This window comes from Lathyrus oleraceus, chromosome 1 (assembly GCF_024323335.1).
Source record: "Lathyrus oleraceus cultivar Zhongwan6 chromosome 1, CAAS_Psat_ZW6_1.0, whole genome shotgun sequence".
NCBI lineage: Eukaryota > Viridiplantae > Streptophyta > Magnoliopsida > Fabales > Fabaceae > Lathyrus > Lathyrus oleraceus.
In genome coordinates, this window is record NC_066579.1 from 374,419,901 (window position 1) to 374,439,869 (window position 19,969).

The 19,969-nt window shown below is 32.7% G+C and overlaps 1 protein-coding gene across 1 annotated transcript; it reads left to right on the plus strand.

The window, feature by feature from the left end:
- Positions 1-247: 247 nt before the first annotated feature.
- LOC127107877 (chitinase 2) lies at positions 248-1,132 on the plus strand. The gene has a single exon (XM_051045221.1). The coding sequence runs from the start codon at positions 248-250 to the stop codon at positions 1,130-1,132; it is 885 nt and encodes a 294-aa protein (XP_050901178.1).
- Positions 1,133-19,969: the final 18,837 nt, after the last annotated feature.

The following is a 19,969-nucleotide window of genomic DNA, read 5'->3' on the forward strand; positions in this document are numbered from 1 at the left end:
CATCTTAAGAATATGTCATTATTAGAATATTGCATGATTTATTCATATACTTGGTTATTGTCTAGTCGTGTTGTTTAATACTCCTAGTTTATATTGCACAGGGATAAAAGAGCATTACGTTCAGAAGACTAATAAATAAAAGCTTCATTAAAAATAAGACTCATAGGCCTATAAAAGGGCAACAGAAGTTGGTTATTCCAATCACAACCAATCAAATCCTCATTGCAAAAGAAAATTACATTTCACAATGTTAAAATCATCTGATATCGAAGCAGTTGTGAGGCCTATCATTTTCCAAGAGTACATCACAGAAAGTTTAGATGCTTTTCCTGCAAGCATCATCAACGACAACATGAGAGAATTCAACTTCATTCTGGGCTTTGCCACAGATACTTATCTTGAAGATGGAACAGGCACAGGAGCATTCACCCGCAGTTGGAGCTTTGATGACTTTAGCCCAACCAAAGTGTTGAATCTCAAGCAAGAGCATAAGAATGTGAAAGTGGTAATAAGCATAGGAGGCCATGGCACTGAAGATGTATTCAACCCTTATGATAAAGAGGAGTGGATTAAGAACGCCAAATCATCAATCAAAGACCTCCTCCTAGACTACAAGATTGAAAGCATGCCTGTCAGCTTTTACACGATTGACGGTATTGATATTAACTATGAAAACATCAAATCCAATGCAGATGACTTTGCCGACTGCATAGGTAAGGTCATAAAACAACTCAAGGAGGATCACGAAGTTTTAAACTCCGTGAATGTGGTGTCCATTGCTCCAACTAAGGATCTCCAACCCCACTACCGCACACTGTATCTCAAAAACCAAGACAATATTGATTGGATTAACTACAAGTTCTATAATCATACTTTTGACTCAGAGAAAGAGTTTGTTAAGCTCTTTAAAATACTAGTTTATGAATATGGTACCGCGTTTAAACTGTTGCCAGGAATCAGCACCAATACAAATACTCCTTCTTCAATGACAACTGATATCTTTGTTAAGGGATGCACAATCCTCCTTAAAACTGCATCACTTCCCGGAGTTTTCGTTTGGGATGCTAATACCTCCTCCTCCCCCACATATTCACTCGAGGAAGAACTTCAAAAACTCCTTACTAAAGAGTGATCGCTCACTAGCTTCCTACCTAGCAGGTCATACATACTATGAATAATAGCAAGGTCTTATGAGTCATGCTATGTATAGTATGTCATATATTCTAAATAAGACCTATCATTCACCAGGGTGCTCTTTCTCACTGTTTTATTTATGTATTATGTTATGTTTTCTTTAAGTATTATGTTATGTTGTGAGATATGAATTGCTTCTCTTGAACTATCTGTAATATCTTGGTATCATCAAGTTAATAATAAGAAGCAAATATTATTGTTTTCTATTTCTCTACCTCACTTTTATTTCACCTTTCACATTCCAATTTTGAATCGTTTTTACATTCCAACAAATTAATCACTCTTGCTATCAAATTATGTAATTATCAATATTTCAAAATGAATATCATATCCTAAATTATGATTGCATTAATTTATTAATGGGGAAATATGTCTAGTTTAAAAAGGCTAGACCCTTTTTTAACAGAAAATATAAATTAAATAGGGCAGGTTCATGCACTGCTATGCATATATATATTTTAAGGTCACGAATATGTCAATAGATTTCAATAGATTTCATGATCGGTACGGCAGGTTCCGTATCGCCTAATTCCTTCTTGGACTTCACGATCAATAGAATGTGAGACCATTCTTGCAAATATGCAACTAAACTTGTCTTTTGTTTTCTAATTTCCCCTCTATATATCATGGACGGGTATGTGTCATTAAGAAGGTTATTAAAGAAGTAAAACTTGTTGTCTAGGATGAATGATGAGTTGAGAATACTAGAAAATCATTATTCGATTTAAGATAAGTTTCAGATACAACATAATTTTGCATATGATTATTTCCAACATCAATAACAACAACAACAACAATATGACAACAATATTAGTAGTGATGTTTAAAGTATTTGATATATCAGAGAAACATACTCACATAGGTTGGAAAGAAAACCGATGTGAAATATGGTGTATTTTTATATTAAAAATAAAATATTCAAGAAGACACCATTTTTAATGAAAAAAAAACATATACAGAGACTAATAGGATTTGAAGCATGTATGCTGAATAGGTTTACCCCTCGATTTTTAAAATAACCAACAAAATATATTGTATATTTTTTATTTAAAATAATAAGGCGCGTCCAGGAATTTTACGTTGACTTTTAAATATGTGAGGTGAAATCGTTGTCATGAAATGTATTATTTGTAGTAGTGAAATAGTGAGAACAGTACTTTGGCAAGAGTATATGAAATCAATAATGGAGACTATATTGGGCAATGATCCGTTAATATGACTTTTACTATTGTGTATTCATGATGTGCTATATCGTGCTAGAAGAGATCAGAAAGTGATCTTGTGTTGTATCTCTACATCATCAGAATGATATACAGTAAATTAACGGAAAAAATCTCTACGTCTCACTTGTAACTTTAATACATGTCTAATTGTATTTCGAACGTCCTCTATGATTGTAGCTCTTTATGTCTAAGGTAACTAATCTAGTGAATATCTCTATCCTACTATTTTCAATCAATTTTATCATGAAATCCACTTGATACTGGATGTCTCACAATAACAAGCTTGTATATATTCCTAAGTTGATCATTCAAAGAAACACATTTATAATAATTTAACTCATGATAAAATAAAGCACCAACAATGCATCATTTAACACAACAAATATTTCATATTAACTTCACATTGCTTAACATAAAAGAGTTTAACTCATGATGAGCTTAGTACGCACATCAATATTGAGTCATAAATTAAACATTCTTAAGCACATAATAAAAAAGAAATGAAAATTTATGAGTAACTTCTTCGTGTTCTTGCAATCTTTAGTCATCAAGAGACATACTCTCTCGCGCTTGATATTGGTAGCATACACTTGTGAAGATGAGAAGAAGAATTTTTCCACTTTATTCAACTCACTTTAGTCACCAAATCTCACTAGTGTTTCTCTCTATGAATTTTTGAACTCCTTTGCACTTTCTCCAAGAGGCCCTTTTATAGTTACTTCCATCTAGGTTTTTTGTGGTGTCTTGGATCATAGGCTTTTGGATATTCGTGAATTATGGCCCAAAGGAATCAACAAGTTTCCCCTAATTCTCCCTTTTCGTACCATTACAGATCAGAGTACAAGCAGCATGTAGGAGAATAAGTGTATTGTGCCATGCTTAGTGGGCAGGAAAAAAACGACAATGTCTTGCAATAGGGGTAAGTTAGGCATTGTAGTGGTTGTACTATTGTGCAGAGTTTTTGTCCTCTAGAGCCTTGATATTATCCATTTGTTCATTTGATTCAAATGCACTCCATCCTACTGACTGGTTTCACGTATGCCCTAAAAGTTACCAATGCCATCCCTCTATAACTTTCATTTTATCCGACTCTCGACTTTCAATTGGAGTTTAAATACTACTCCAACACTATCGTGCTAGGTCTCATCAGAAGTCATCTCTACATATATAACAAACACATAAAAACTAACGAAATAGAGAACCTATTATGCTTTTTATACTCCACTAAAAAATAACGAAACACACTAAATTAAACTACAAGTGTTAGTATATGTAATAACTCAAAAAATGTGAGTTATAAATACTGATTAATGATTATAGAAGTATATAAAAAATAGATGAAGATAAACAAATAAGAGAATATAAAAGACATGATGTGAGAAAAGGTTTTGATTTTCAAAAATAGATAAAGATTTAAGAATGACTGCGACTTGCAAAGAGAGTTGATTTGGCCTTACCTTGCATCATTTATTGATGAATAATTTGTGAAAAAGATGTTCGTCAAATATATTCGTCTAGTTTTGATGAATACAAAATCTTATCAATTGAGAAATATCAAAAATAAAATTTTTGGATTTAAGAATCAAGAATGCATAAGTCTATGGGTATTTTGGAAGTAAAAGAAATTGATCTTGATGCTAACGTGTTCATATGCAATTCATTATGTATAAATTTTAGATGCTCAAAAAATGTCTAATAATCTCATCTCTAAGGTTTTTAAAACATTCATGCATCAAGACATTTCATGCCAAGTCGTTTAAAAATTAAAAAAAAATGATTTTTCATAAATTACGGTATATGAAATCGCCATAATCACACTTCTAGAACTACCGTAATCTTCTTAACTTAGTGAAAATAGATTGCTACATATGTGTGATCGACGCATGATGGTTCTACTAGAAAAATCTGAAAGTTGTGTTTTGTTTTCTAATTTCCTCTCTATATCTCATTGACAGGTAAGTATGATTAATAAGGTTACTAAACAAGTAAGGCTTCTTGTGAAGGATGAATATGAAAACCTTACCGAAACTAACAAAAGGAGTAAGTATTTAACATTTGTTAATTTGATCTATTTTGGTTTTCTTTGTTTGCATATTAGGATACAAAGGCTATTTCAAATCTCACTAATACATGAGAAATTTTAGTTACATAGAGACGCAACAGAAGGGCTTTTGTGCATGGATATTGTCTTCTGCATTAATGTTTTGTTTGTGATTTTTGTGCATGGATCATGGTGTCACTATTGCAAAGTAAACATGTTTTGCTAAACTTTTTAGCTGATTGTTGAGAATTGTTTCCTTCCTAATTTGGTTGATTAAATGTATTTAGATTTAAATTAGGAGTATATATATGGTACTAAATGATTATATATATCATAAGCATAGGTTCATCTGAATTTCAGGGAGTTATTGCATTCAAACTTGGCATCATAATTAGTATATTTATAATCACCTTCCCTTTATTTTTACTACATTTTCTTTTGTTATTCTTTTTGTTCTTTCTTTCATTATTTATTTATATTTTAAAGATATTCGTTGCTTGAAAACGTGTGATATCACATGCAAGTATACATCTATTTTAAAATAGTAATTGATAGAATAATAAGGATGTTGAACCCATAGGAAGTGGTGATAGTTTAGATTGATTTGTAAAAGTATCTTTTGTAAATGAGCACGAGCAAGAGTAAAAATAGTTTATGGTTGTCACAGGTTCACTTTTTAAAGCAAATAGTGATAGGAGTGCTTTGGCAAGAGTATATGAAATTAACAATGGAGAATATTTTGGGCAATAATCCATTAATATGTCTTTGTCTATTGTGTGTGCATGATGTGTTATTTCGTGAAAAAAGAGGTCAAAAAATGATCTTGTGGTGTATCTCTACATCATCAAAAATATATATAGTAAAGTAAGGGGATAAATCTCTAAACCTCGATTGTATCTTTAATGCATGTCTGGTTGTATTCCAAACGTGTCTAAAATAACTAATCTAATGAATATCTATATCCTACTATTTTAAATCACTTTTATCATGAAGTCCACTTGTTCATGGATATCTCACGATAACAAGCTTGTATATTTTCCTAAGTTGATCATTCAAAAAAACATATTTATAACAGTTTAACATATGATAAAATAAATCACCAATAACACATCATTTAACACAATCACTATTTCATATTAACTTCACATTGCTCAATATAAAGGAGTTTAGCTCATGATGAGCTTAGTACATACATCAATATTGGATCCTTAACTAAAAATTCTAAAGCACATAATAAAAAAGAAATGAAAACCTAAGATTAACTTCTTCGTCTTCTTGCAATCTTTAATGAGAAAGAGATGAACTCTCTCACGCTTGATAATGGTAGCATACACTTGAGACAATGAGAAGATTTTTTTTTTCCAAATTTTTCAACTCACTCTATTCACCAGATCTCACTAAGTATTTATCTCTCTGAATTGCTGAAATCCTTTGCATTTCCTCAAAGAGGTCCTTTTATAGTCACTTTCATATAGGATTTTTATGGTGTCTTGGGTCATTGGCTTTTGGATATTCGTGAATTTTGGCCCAAAGAAATCAGTAAGTTTCCCTCTAATTCTCCATTTTTGTACGACTGCAGAGTAGGGTACAAGCAACATGTAGGAGATAAACTTTATTGTGTCAGGCTTAGTGGCGCAGGAAAACCGTGGTGGTGGCTTGCAGCAATCCTTTGCCTCAAGGGGACAAGTTGGACAATATAGTGGTTTTACTATTGTGTAGAGTTTTTGTCCTCTGCTAGCTCCTTGATCTTACCTCTTTGCTTATTTGATTCAAATGCACTCCATCTTGTTGACTGGTCCCATGTATGCCCTGAAAATGTGAATGTCATCTCTCTATAACTACCATTGCATTCAGCTCCTCACTTTCAGGTGAAGTTAAAATGTTACTCTAGTAAAATCGTGTTAGGTGTCTTCAGAAGTCACCTCTACGCCACATAAAAACTAACAAACGAGATAACCTATTGATATCCTTATACTCCACTAAAACACACAAAACGCACTAAATTAAACTAGTAGTTAATTGAATAAAAAAGATAAACTTAAGTGCTAATATATGTTATAACTCACAAAATATGAGTTATAAATACTGATTAATGATTATAGAATTATATAAAAATAGATGAAGATAGATAAATAAGAGAATATAAAAGAAATGACGTGAGACACACTTGAGAGAGGAAATGTTGTGATTTTTAAAAAGAAAAGATAAAGATTTAAGACAGACGACTTACAAAGAGAGTTGATTTGGCCTTATCTTGCATCATTTATTGATGAATAAGTTTTGAAAAAGATGTTCGTCAAATATATTTGTCTAGTTTTGATGAAGACAAAATCTTATCAATTGAGAAATATCAAAGAAGAAAGTTTTTGGAATTAAGAATCAATAATGCATAAGCCTATGAATATTTTGGAAGTAAATGAAATTGATCTTGATGCTAATGTACTCATATGCAATTCATTATGTATAAACTTTAGATGTTCATAAAAAGTCTAATAATCAAATTTCTAAGGTTTTTAAAAAATTCATGCATCAAGACATTTCATGCCAAGTCTTTTAAAAGGAAAATAAAATTGATTTTTCATCAATTATATCTGAAATCGCCATAATCACACTTCTAAAACCGCCATAATCTTCTTAACTTAGTGCAAATAGATTGCTACATTTGTGAAATCGATTGCATGATGGTTATACCATAAATAATTGAACGTTGCAAAGGTGACAATGGTTGCATCTAGAACCGTCAAAATGGGCTATCCCATATGGGTCGGCCGCCAATCCCAAAATATAATTTGATCTCATATTTTTTAGGATTATTTTTGTCTGATTCTTAAAAATATGTTAACCATTAGGTTTATCTCGTATGGGCCGCAGGTAACCTGTTAGGCCCGCATAACTATAAATTTTAAAAAATTATATTAATACTTATGTTGTCTCACATTAAAATAACATGACGATTTCTCTCATCTCACTAAATTTTATCTATGTTCTATTTAACGTTTTTCTCTTAAATATTATACTATAATATAATTAAAATAGTATTCAATTTTTGTGTGTTTTATTTTACAATTTTCTCGTATTATATTATATTCTCTTATTTTAAATATTTTATTATTATTATTATTATATACAATTTAGTCATGTATTATATTTAAAAATATATTATAGTATTTATAAAACATAATATAGTACTTAAAAATACATTATCTTTAAAATAATAATTTTTTATTGTATTTATAATAAATATTATAGAGTTTTTAATTTAATTTTTATATAAATAATAATTTAAAAAATCAGTTTGGATCGAGTAGCCCAAAATCTGTATAGGGTCGGGCTCGGATAATAATTTTTGAGTCCATATTACAACTGGATTTTTGGTCAGACCCTAAAAAGTTTGAGACCTATCAGGGCCTGAGCGATTAGGGTCGAGTGATCCGTTTTGATAGCTATAATTTCACAATTCAATCGAACAATTGTACCGTGGGATTTTTAAAAAATTCATGAACCAATGTTATTCTAAATCATTCCAATCTATCATTAATACATTGTTTGAAAACATGAACCATTTTGATTTGATCTGTTTTTGTTTACATTGTTTGGATATTAGGATAAAGATTACCTCAAATCTCATTAATACATGAGAAATTTTAATTACATACAGACACAACAACACCTTCACATTTAAATTTTAATAAAACTATATATTGCGAAGTCAATTATTTTCTCTTTTTTATTGTTTGAAAACGTGTGATGTCACATGCAAATATACATGAAAATGGTGTAACTTAGATTGATTTGTAAAATTATATTTTATAAATGAACATAAGCAAGAGTAAAAATAGCTTATGGTTGTCACATGTGTACTTTTTAAAGAGAATAGTTATAGGAGTACTTTGGCAAGAGTATATGAAATCAATTAATGGAGAATATGTTGGACAATGATATGTTAATATGACATTTTCTATTGTGTGTTTATGATGTGTTATGTCGTATCAGAAGAGTTCAGAAAGTGATCTTGTGGTGTTTCTCTAAATCATCAAAAACATATACATAAAATAAGGGGTCTAAGCCTCACTTGTAACTTAACGTGTGTCTGGTTGTATTTCGAACGTCCTCAATGATGGTAGCTCTTTCTGTCTAAGGTATCTAATCTAATGAATATCTCTATCCTATTATTTTTAATCACTTTTATCATGAAGTCCACTTGTTGTCGGATGCCTCACAACAACAAACATGTATCGTTTCCTAAGTTGGTCATTCAAAGAAACAAATTTATAACAGTTTAAGACATGATAAAATAAAGCACCAACAACACACCATTTAACACGATGACTATTTCATATTAACTTCACATTTCTTAATATAAAGGAGTTTAACTCATGATGATCTTAGTACATACATTAATACTGGATCTTAAGCTCAACATTCTTAAGCATATAATAAAAAAAGAAATGAAAAACTTAAGAATAACTTCTCCGTCTTCTTGCAATCTTTAATCAGTAAGAGACATGCTTTGTCGCACCAGATACTGGTAGCATACCCTTGAGAAAATTAGAAGAATAAGTTTTCCACTTTGTTCATCTCAGTCTATTCATCAAATCTCACTAAGTGTTTATCTCTCTGAATTGTTGAACTCCTTTGTATTTCCTCCAAAAGATCCTTTTATAGTCACTTCCATCTAGGATTTTTGTGGTGTCTTAGATCATGGACTTTTGGATATTCCTGAATTCTGATAAAAAAATCATCAAGTTTTTCTCTAATTCTCCCTTTTGTATGGGATGCTAATACCCCTGCCCCCACATATTCACTTAAGGGATAACAAGGAGTCATGATATGTATAGTATGATATATATTCTAAGTAAGACCTTTGATTGATCATGTGCTCTTTTCACTGCTTATGTGTTTGTATTTTGCAGCATCTTATTTGTTTTCTTTAAGTATTATGTAATGTTGTGATTTGTTGTTGGTGATTTTAGTATCATCAATATATTTTAGTAGTAATGTGATTTACTACAGGGCGATGCTATTATGCGTTAAAGCTTGGAAACGAGTTAGGGGTAGTGCGGAGTGCATGCTCGTCGAGCCAACGTATAATTGAATGCGAATAATTGAAACGGGGTTCCAAGGGGCGAAGCCCCTGGCGGGGTGCGGGGCAGTGGCCCGTTCGAAATTTTCTTTTGAACAGTTGAATCATTTCCCAACCGACGTAACCGTTTCTGAACAATTGCGTCTTTTCGGTTTCTGTTATTGATCTCCTATGTAAGGAGTCATTTGGCCTCAGTTTAAAAGATGATAACAAAACCAAACTTTCTCTCTACATTCCTGAACATTTCTCTTTGCCAGAAACAAATTGTTCTTCAAGAATTATCCCCACAAAGATTTCGTGAACCCAGGCAAGAATAGGGTCGAAATACTTTGTTCGGAAAGTGTACGAACACGATTCTTCGAAGTTATCCAGGATTATCATACCCGATTCTCTAACATTTGTGAGATATGAATTGCGTTTCTTGTATGTATCATGAACTATCGGTAATATGTTGGTATCAAGTTAATAATAAGACGTAAATATTATTGTTTTCTATCTCTATATATACTAGACTCTTACGTCACTTTTGTATTTCACCTTTCACATTCCAATTTCGAATACTTTTTACAATCCAATAAATTAGTTATTCTTGGTATCAGAGTATTCTTGGTATCAGAGTATTGTAATTATTAATATTTCAAAATTAAATGGGGCAATATGTCTAGTTTAAAAAGGCTAGACCCGTTTTTAGAGAAAGTATAATGTATATATAAATGAGATGGGGTAACAAAAGGTCCCAAAAAAATTTAGGAAACTTGCCACAAACACAATAGATACTCGATCAATCATGCAAACAATCCAAAACAACAAAACAAACAAAAAGTCAACAAAATCACAAAAACAGCTAAAACAAACCTTACTTTAAGAAAAAAAACTACTCATAAAATGTTTAAAAACCACATCGAAAGTTTAACCAAATAACAGTACGAATTATCGGATACTTTCAAGATCAAAATTTTGGGACAAGATTAGGATCTTTTTGATAGTACCCGTATAATTTTATGATATATTTTCTCTTACCTTTAACTCTTTATTTTTACATATTTATTTTTCGCTGTTAAGATTGTAATCTTTTTATTTTATTAAAATACCTTTAAACTCTGAAAATGATAACAATATGTTTTAAAACTATTGTTTTTTAAACCCCCACAATTCACTCATCTTCTTGTGTGTGAGGTCAGATGTTCAATATATATGCATATCCTTAAAAGCTTAGTGCATTACTTTTTTGTGGAACTATAAAGAATAAATTCTTATAAAAAGGAGTGGGTCAAGTGTTTACGTCTATGTTGGGTTTGTGGGAAGTTGTAAGAGGCTATGTATACGTACCTTTTATGGAATTAGTTAATGTCCATCCTCATATATGAACTGAGGTATTGATATGTGACCTTTTGGGCTTGGCTAAAAATCCAAGAGTTGGTATGTCTTAAACCATTTGCTAGAAAGTATAACCAAGATGATGAAACCAATGGATAACAAGAGTTAAAGAAGAAAATTCTTAGCTTTGATGCTGTAAGACTTAAAGAAGAAATTGTTTAGCTTTTATTGTTTTGATGACGACAAAGAATGAATCCAAGTGGTCAAAGATTCATAAGATGGTGGACCAAGATCAAGCTCTCCTTTTGAATCAGACTAAAATTGGCTTGAATGAAGAATCAAAGTTTATGATCACCAATGATATCTTTACCACTGGCTAATGATTGTGACATAAGTTGAAGATACCTCAAGCCTCGTCTAATAGAATATTTTATTAAAGTGCGTATATGATTTTTAAACACGACAAAGAACTTGAAGCTTCAATGTGTAAAAAAGAATAAGTGTAAAAGATTGCATGATCCTGTCCGACTGAGTGATCAATGTATTGCAAGAACACAACGACATTTTCATAAGTATAATGGCTAAATCACAAAAACACTAAAAATATGTTTGAAGTCTCTATTTTTAAACTAAAATAATAAAATTAAGCTTAATCGATTGAATTCGAAATTGTAAACGTGATTACGAATTTTTTTTGAATTGTCTAACCGATTAGAACAAATACCTAATCGATTATATGATGGTGAATCAAGTCCATAATAAAGTTATAAACTTTTATGATCAACTAACCTCTACAAATATCTAGTGTTAGTATTCTTCCCTTAACTCTTTTACTATCCGATTATTTTCTTTACCTTCAAATTTCTATTGTTTATTCAAAGTTTTTTATCAAAATATTTTTAAACTCTGATTTAGAAAACAATATTTTAATAAAAAAATTTCAAACCTCTACAGTTCACCCCCTCTTGTGTATGGAGTCCCATGTTCAACAAGGGGCATCGAAGCCTAACTCCTATTTAGGCCTATCATTCCAGGAGGTAGGGATGGCAATGTGAAGGGTTTGGACATGGTACTATAGTACCCATCCCCATACCCACGATTTGAAAAAATCCCCGTGCCCGAGCCCATACCCGCCTGGGTGCCAAAGTTAGCACCTGTGCCCGTGCCCTATGGGTATGTAGGTACCCATGTCCGCACCCGTGACCCGCATTTTTATTAAAATAAATAGATCAATTATAAAAAATCATATAATTTTAAGTTTTTAAAAACAATTAAAAAAATTTCAAACATTTTATTATTAAAATAAACGAGCACTTAATTAAATATTTAATGGTTTAACATTGATATACGTTTTATAATTGATAGACATACATTTTTATATAATAATATAAACTAAAATATGTAAATCAAAATAAAAATACATAAATATATAGTATGCGGGTATGGGGCGGGTTGGGTACCAAGGTGCCCATACCCGCACCCGTACCCGCTTATTTTTATGGTTAATTACCCGAGCCCATGCCCATACCCATTTTTGTGGGTTTTTACCCTACCCGTTGTGGGTAAATTTATGGGTGCTCATTGGGAATGGGTCAAATTGCCATCCCTACCAGGAGGAAGATGACATCCAATACAATTTGTTACAAGAGAACTTTCTTAAACACACCTCAACCATTTAATGGTGATAGATTTAAATTATGGAAATATATATTTAAAATATTTATTCAAATTTTTGATATTGAATTATGGAAAACAATAATAAGTTGTCTATTTATCCATATTCACCAAGTTGATGGTGAAGTGGTAGATAAACTTGATAATGTTTGGGCCGTAGAAGAAAAGATAATATTTGAAATTAATTTTAAAACTAAAATTTTCTAAGCCATGTCTTTAGATGAAAATAAATATTTCCATATCCATATTTGTAATTCCACGAAGGAAATGTGGGACACATTAAAGAGTTGGTTGGGAAATAGTAAGGGAGATTTGTGTAGATATTAGGACTCTGTGAAACAAATTATCCATAACAAGTATAATGATATACAAACATCATTCAGTCGAAGCATCATAGTTTTTGAACACAGATTTGAAGAAAAAAATCTTTATACTCAGTTGGTCGACAACATATCTCGAGCAAGTTTGAAGGAACTCGCATTAGCAAACATCCCTATTCACCGCCTCCACACAAAAAATTCATTCAAACGAATTGTCAATATTGAGGGCGACGTTAATTGCGGTTTTTTTGTTGTTTCGACTTTACTCGGTAAAGGAGAAGATAATCACACACTTGTTAGTCATCAAATTATCCATGAGTTAAGGCCCCATAAAAACTCATATGCACGACTTTACGGAAGGAAATAAAATGTTAATGCAATTTCTGAGTCTTTTGTTCCTTGCATTAGTGGACCAGCACTGGAGGAAAAATGGACGCGTTTCCCTGAAATGTGTCATTTTATAGAAAGTGTGTATGATATAGAGTGTGTATTAATCTTACAAGAAACGATTTTTCGGAAACTTTTTCCTCATTGCGCACTGCCCCACCTCAAAATCCAAATGATTGTATTATGTGTATTAAGAGGCTTTCAAAATGATGGCACTTTGGTCAAGTTTATTTGAAATTGGGATACCCTATACCACTTACATTAATGGAGTTGATGGCTCATTCAACAACAAAATTCGAGATTTGGCCTAACCAATTTATGGAAATGATGTAGGAGTTCACCAAATTGAGGGACATTGAAAGAGAATAAAATGCACAAAAGTCAAATGGGGATCACTCATACTATAGATTTAGCTGGGACAGATCTTTCGATTCGCTTTAATTTTTTGGCATCAATTAATTATATGTAATTGTGTATTAATATTAATGAAGTGTAGTATATAAAATTTCAAATATTTTAATACATTTTGATGTTTGTCAAAAAATTTGTCCATTTGCCAAACAAAATACACAAGTTTTGTTTTCTGTCTAGATCAGGAGAGGTTTTGAAGATTCATCTCCGGAACCTCCACTAATACAAGATATAACTTTTAAGGTCAATATATGTCTACAACTTCTATAAATATAGGCTCATGTTTTTTATTTCATACAAACATAAAATGTCGCAAATGAACATCATCTGGTATTTCACAAATGTCTCATTTTCCAGTGCGACACCCAGGTAAAAATTTAAGATCAATGAGTATATCTCATTTGCAGATCTACAATGCGAAGTTAATAATCTCTTATATTACGGAGATAATCGAAAAATTGTGAAGCTCGAGTACCGTTCTACGTCAATTAACAACGAAGGCAAGATTGAGTTCAACAACTATGAACTCAAGACAAATGTAGATGTAAGAGCTATGTTGAATATATTTTTCCGTTACGAAACAAAAATTCGAATCGAGGTGGAATCGACGATTTCAAGATCGATCGAAGATATTGTGAAGATTTTGAAGCGTCCACCTGTATATTGAAATGTAATTTCTGATTTTACGTTAACATCGTATATGTCATGTTGATTTTATGTTATGAATGATAATTTTATTTTGTCAAAATATAACTATTTACACTACGCCAAATAAGGGAAAAGAGGGCGCTTATTTTGGCCTATAACAGCGCTTTTAAGCGCCCTCTAAAGTGGCGCTGACATAGGTAAAGACAGCGCTTTGTTTTCCTGGAGAAAGCGCTGTCTAAAGTGGCCACATTATAGTGCGCTTTCAGAAAAAAGCGCCCTCTGGAGTGGTCCATAAAGGGACACCTTAGAGGGCGCTTTCTGGAAAAGTGCCCTCTAAAGTTGTCAATGTAAAGTGTTTAGAGGGCGCTTTCAGGAAAAAGCGCCCTCTAAAGTTGTCAATGTAAAGTGTTTAGAGGGCGCTTTCAGGAAAAAGCGCCCTCTAAAGTTGTCAATGTAAAGTGTTTAGAGGGCGCTTTCTGGAAAAAGCGCCCTCTAAAGTTGTCAATGTAAAGTGTTTAGAGGGCGCTTTCTGGACAAAGCGCCCTCTAAAGTGTTAGTTATTTTAAAAAAATTTGTTTGAAAAACAGTGGATATTTAATTGGTAACCTGTTCGAATGCTGCAAAAGTGTAAAATTCATATTGATTTCATCCTTTAATCCAATGTTATACACCATTAATCCATTGATATATACAACATGACTCCATTTATATACAACATTAATCCTCCATATATACAACATTAATATATGATTCTTTGATCAACAATATACAACAACATATTCATGATTTAGTAAAAGTACAACAACAATATACAACATATATACAACAACAGCATACAACAACAATATTCCATACATATATGTACAACAATATACAACCTAGCTATATGATTCTTTGATCAACAATGAATTGACACAATTCATCCTTCATTTCATCCAAATGAGCTCTTGAGTAAGATTTGTATTCCTCAAAGTACTACAATTAAGAGAATAAAACATATTCATGATTTAGTAACAAATTAGATGAAATATCTGACAGACATAATTAAATATACAAATACACACGAATATTTAGGGGAATTTCACTTACGCGTCAAACCGTCTTCTTCATACTCGGATATTTACTCCAATCACCCGATAACGAATCGAGATAATACACTATTAGTCTCGAAAGATCCATAGCAACCAACACCCAGTGACCACTGTATCCAAAAGCTGTCTAGTAGTTCTAACCAATACTAAACAAAATAACGCCCATCCACCCATGGTGAATAATAGCAAGTGTGCATAATAGGCAGGAGGAACTGCATACAAGATAATATTTTTGTTAAACTAAAGTTTTGTATAGCCTAAAACAAAAACAAGCAAAGGGAATCGAGTAACAAACCTATTGAGACAGATCGAGTACACCTCGCATAACTGAATGGAAAAAACTAGTATCAGAAGGCTTCTAAAATTAAATGAAAACAGTACAAGTTTAGAATACATTAATTAAGATTAAAAAAGCAAATCATATCATTACGTGTAGCACAAGTTATTGGTCAAACTCTGTAGCTGGTCTGCAGTGAATTTATTTTCATCATACAGCACATGATAATGCGTTGGTCGACTAGTCCCCTGCAAAAAGAACACGTCCAAATGCAAATAACACAGAACTGTCAAAAGGCGATTGAGCAACAAATAGTAAACAATGGCATAAAGTTAAATGACATAGCTAATATTACCTGAATTCCTGCATGGCTGTTAAGGTAAAAATCAAATTCCCTAGGGTGACAAATGCTGGTGTCTACCACGGTTCCTTTGAAAATTTAGAACAACAAAATCAGCAAAAAGTGATAAATTCAAATGATAATATATACCAGCTGCGTTGAGAAATATATTGAAAAAACCTGGCATAATATTTCCACTTCTATCGGTCTCTTTGGGGTTGACAGGAAAGAGACGGGTGTGATGTCTCTTTTGGACCACTACAAAAGTAACTTTAGGTAGATACCCATCCTCTATTGAGACACAAGCCATTTGAAAAAAATTAGTTGGTCTTCAGCACTCCAATGTACTTCAAATTTTACACCCTTGTCTCTTGCACGAATGATTGACTTCATAATAGCCATTTTACCTGTAATAAAGAAAACAATTAAAATCAGATGACAAATGTAAAAACAATTAAAATCATAAAAGTCATTTTACCTGTAATAAAGAAAACAATTAAAATCATTTGACCTGTACCTTTTTCACTAAGTTCTCTTTCTTTTCTTGGTTGGAATATGTTCTACATGTCTCTTAACAACACGGACGATTGGATTGATCCAAATACCCTCATTATGATCATTTCTAATATATGAATCATTTGATATAATATTCTCATCTTGATCATTTCTGGTAAACGATTCAATCTCAACATCAATATCACCTTGATCTCTAGTGTTTTCATCAATTACTTTGTTGGAAAAAAGAACTATAGACCATTTCGTACTTTTCGGATCATTGACATAGAACACTTGTCTAGCTTGAGAGGCTAGAATAAAAGACTCATCTTTGTATCCCACCCTATTAAGATCCACTTGCAAAAATCCTGACTTATCCATTCGAATGCCGTTATTATTTTCAACCCACTTGCAACCAAATATAGGAATCTGAAACTTCTCATAATCAAACACCCAAATGCGCTCGATAACACCAAAATACGACAGATTTGCAAATTTGGGGTTTAAGTCCTTCACACTTGATATGTGCATTGCTTCAGCTACCACGGTGACACCACTATTCTGCATAGTACTTTTATCATCTTGTTCTTTGGTATAAAATGTGTATCCATTAATCGTGTATGCGCTATAAGAAAAAACATGGAAACTTGGACCATATGCTAAGCATCTCAACCTTTCTGTTATTGAAGCGGGATCTGAATAATACTTTGAATAAATATGATCCTTAAACCAAGGTATAAAACATCGATTGTGCTCTCGTACTATCCAATTTTCATTTCTATTGGGATTTAAACCTCGGAGAACATCCTTGTGAATTTCAACATACGGCTCAACCTCATTCTCATTGTGCAGAACATACAAATGCACTTGATCCCGTTCGACCCTTGATACTGCCACGATTTTATTTCCAATTAGATTTTTTCCTTCTTTCTTTTCGACAAGCTGAGACTTGGGGAGTCCGATTGACTGAACATTAGACAAATATTCAGTACAAAACTCAATCGCTTCTTCAACAATGTATCTTTCAACCATACAACCTTCTGGTCGACTTCGGTTCTTCACGTACCCTTTTAATATTTTCATATAACGTTCAACAGGGTACATCCATCTCATATAAGCTGGTCCACACAATTTGTCTCTTTCACAAGATGAACAACTAGATGTACCATTATGTCAAAAAATGATGGAGGAAAAAACATTTCAAGCTCACACAAAGTAATAACGATTTCTTTTTGCAACATTGGTAAGATCGCAGGATTGATCACCTTACTGCAAATTGACTTGAAGAAAGAACACAACTTAGTTATAGAGCTTCTTACTTTTTCTGGAAGAATAGAACGTATACCTATTGGGAGAAAATGTTCCATTATAACATGGCAATCATGGGTCTTTAAACTCTTTAACTTGAGGTCTTTCATAGACACAAGTCTTCTAATATCTGAAGAGTACCCTTCTGGAACTTTAACTTCACTTAGAAACTTACACAATGTTTTTTTCTCCTTTCTAGATAGAGTATAAGCAGCAGGAGGTAGATATGTTCGTTTTCCTTTCTTCAAGGGTCCTAATTTAGTTCTTATTCCGATCGCTATCAAGTCCTTTCTTGCCTTAAGGCCATCCTTAGACTTTCCTTGTATATTGAGTAACGTGCCAATAACACTTTCAAATACATTTTTTTCAATATGCATAACATCAAGAAAATGTCTCACATACAAGGACTTCCAATACGGCAATTCAAAAAAAACTGACCTCTTCTTCCACCCACTTTTGACAAGTGTGTGGGCAAAAGGCTTGCCAAACTGAGTATCCAAATCTTTCACCTTTTCAAAAATTTGATCACCCGTCAATACAGGTGGAGCTCTGCCTTGTTCTGTCTCTCCATTGAACGCCTTTCTCCATCCACGGTAGTGATGATTTGAATTTAAGAATCTCCGATGACCGAGAAAGACATTCTTCTGACCAAACTCCAAGCGCTTCCAATCTGTTTTATCTTCACAAATAGGACACGCACATTGACCTTTTATGCTATACCCTAACGTGAAAAAGAACGAAAATAACAAAACGCGCAGTATGTTATAATTTTAATGTTTACTAAAGGGGACATTAGAGGGCGCTTGTGGGAAAAAAGCGCCCTCTAAAGGGGGCCTAAGAGGGCGCTTATGAAAGCGCTCTCTAAGGCTTTCCAGAAGCGCTTTATAAGCTGGAAATGCACATGGACTTATAACAGCGCTTCATTAAAAGCGCCCTCTAAGGGTAACCTTAGAGGGCGCTTTCTAAAAAGCGCCATGTATTGTTGTCCCTCTATCTCCTCCTTATTTTATCGTTTCACCTTAGAGGGCGCTTGTGAAAAAAAACCGCCCTCTAAAGGGGGCCTAAGAGGGCGCTTATGAAAGCGCTCTCTAAGGCTTTCCAGAAGCGCTTTATAAGCTGAAAATGCACATGGACTTATAACAGCGCTTTATTAAAAGCGCCCTCTAAGGGTAACCTTAGAGGGCGCTTTCTAAAAAGCGCCATGTATTGTTGTCCCTCTATCTCCTCCTTATTTTTTCGCTTCACCTTAGAGGGCGCTGTCTATTGCTCCTTATTTTTCGCTTCACTTTAGAGAGCGCTTTTGTAATAAAGCGCCCTCTAAGGTGCGCTGTCTATTCCAGTTTTTGGCGTAGTGTTAGTTTTCTTCTACTATTTCTGTTTCAGTTTGCTACGGAGATGTATCTACCAATAGATTTCGGAGATGCATCTTCGGATTAAAAAAACACCACACTTTTATGACATGATTCAGAACTGACATACGTCGTTTGTGTTTGAGATGCGTCCAAATATGCATTTTTGAAATCTAAAGATATTTTTATATTTTTATGTTGTGTCCTAATAATATATATGGTGCATTAAGAAATCTCTGATATACATCATTAATGTATATAGGGTATGTTTTGAAAAACCAACTTTGGGTTGGAAAGAGAACCCTTAGGCCAAATGGTTAATCTTAGAACTAATTTGATTAAAATAAGTAATTCTGCTTGGATAAAAATAGGACTCGTATCCTTGAGACTCCTTATGCTTGGAATTGTTTTTTTTTCCTTCATGCATCCCTAACAACCGTAGTGTGAACATTTTTAAGGGAATAGTGACATATAATAGTATTTATAATTTGATGAATCTTGCTTCTAACTTAATTAATTAGAATAAATTTGTCAAACCAAAAAATTGATTAAAAGAATAGGCAAGTGTATGCATACTTTATTTTGAAGCATTTGGAATGCACATCTAAGCATATACTTGGTTATTGTCTAGACGTGTTGTTTAATACTACTAGTTTATACTGCACAGCGATAAAAGAGCATTACATTAAGAAGACTAATAAATAAAAGCTTCATTAAAAATAAGACTTATAGGCTTATAAAAGGGCATAAGAAGTTGATTATTCCAGTCACAACCAATCAAATCTCATAGCAAAATACAATTGATTTCACA